The 1618-nt window shown below is 55.7% G+C and overlaps 1 protein-coding gene across 1 annotated transcript in view; it reads left to right on the top strand.

Annotated features, from left to right (window-relative positions):
• Positions 1-547: 547 nt before the first annotated feature.
• The window catches only part of gdf5 (growth differentiation factor 5), a 6799-nt gene continuing 5728 nt past the window's right edge, over positions 548-1618 (top strand). The window contains exon 1 of the mRNA XM_014015295.1: positions 548-1401. Coding sequence (XP_013870749.1) covers positions 825-1401 — 577 coding nt within the window. The 5' untranslated portion in view covers positions 548-824. The remainder of the gene's footprint in view (positions 1402-1618) is intronic.

Genomic DNA, 1618 nt, shown 5'->3' on the forward strand with positions numbered 1-1618 from the left:
AATCCAGAGACCCTACAGATCCAGAAACCCTACAAATCCAGAGACCCTACAGATCCAGAAACCCTACAAATCCAGAGACCCTACAGATCCAGAGACCCTACAGATCCAGGGGCCCTACAGATCCAGGGTCCTACAGATCCAGGGTCCTACAGATCCAGAGACCCTACAGATCCAGAGACCCTACAGATCCAGAGACCCTACAGATCCAGGGTCCTACAGATCCAGGGGCCTACAGATCCAGAGACCCTACAGATCCAGAGACCCTACAGATCCAGAGACCCTACAGATCCAGGGTCCAGGTTCTGCTGTAAATGAGTTCGGACAGCATGACATCACAGACTAATTAAAAGTCTTTGTACAGTTCCGGTTCCAGGTCCCGGTCAGGTTCTGGTGCAGCACCTGCGGCTCGGTTCGGGAGGGAACTGTTTGGACTGGACCGGGTTCAAACTGAGGGAGAGAGAGGACGGAGGCATTACGCCACTCTTCCCTTCATGGAAAAAAAAGTGGGATTTAAAGAAGTTTCCTCCAGATACCGAGCAGAACGGTTCGGTTCTGTCAGGGGCTCAGCTGGTACCGGCACCAGTATGGTTCTGACACATGGACGGGACAAACATCTGGATCTGTGTTTGATTTAAAAATACTTTTTATTTGAATCTTTGCTTTAAAACGTTCAGTTCGGAGCAGAAGTTCTGTTGGGTTTTCCTGCAGCAGAACCAGGAGCGGACCTGAGGATGAGACTCGGTTCTGGTTTCAGACCCGCAGGTCCAGAACCTCTGAAGTGACTGTTACCATGCCGACCTGCAGGAGGGTCAGAGGGCATTAGGATGAACGTTCTGACAGTTCTGCTCAGCTGGACTCTGGTTCTGCTGCGGCCCGGTTCTGGTTCGCTCAGCCGGACCAGGTTCGAACAGGCAGCGGACCGTGGAGTCTTGGGGGGATCGTGGATCCGCGTGGGACCGCCGCCGATCCAAGCAGACGCGAACCCGATCAGAACCAAACTGACCGCCGGACCGAACCGGGACCCGCTGCAGCAGGACGGACCCGGGAGTCCGGGGCGCAGAGACGCTGCGCGCTCCGGGCGCCCCAAGCCGCACGCTCCCGCAGCTGCCGGCGCGCGCGCGGCGGGAACCGGAGCCGGAGCGCCGGGAAGAGCCGCGTCCAGAGCGGCCGCGGCGGCGCGCGGCGGGCTCCCGGCGGCGCAGCGGGGACTGGGCAAGAACCCGAACCCGAACCCGAACCTGAACCTGAGGCTGCAGGTGGACCAGAAGCAGCCGCTGGTGGTCCCGCACGACTACATGCTGTCCCTGTACTGGTCCCTGAGCAGCGGGGACCTGAACGGCAGCGCGCTGCACGAGGCGGGACTGGCCAACACCATCACCAGCTTCGTGGACCGAGGACAGGGTGAGACTGTCCTCCTGCTTTATTATAAACATTAACCCGATAAAATATAACTAACTTTACAAACTGAAACAGAATTATTTTAACTTCTCAAACTTTGAGAAAAAAACAAACTTTTACCTCCAAACAGGGGCGTCTCTAGGATTTAAGAACAAGGGGGCTTAGCCCCCATGAGACATACACAGAATATTTGTATATTATATATTTGTATTGTGTGTGT

The sequence above is a fragment of the Austrofundulus limnaeus genome, unplaced genomic scaffold (genome assembly GCF_001266775.1).
Source record: "Austrofundulus limnaeus strain Quisiro unplaced genomic scaffold, Austrofundulus_limnaeus-1.0 Scaffold127, whole genome shotgun sequence".
Lineage (NCBI taxonomy): Eukaryota > Metazoa > Chordata > Actinopteri > Cyprinodontiformes > Rivulidae > Austrofundulus > Austrofundulus limnaeus.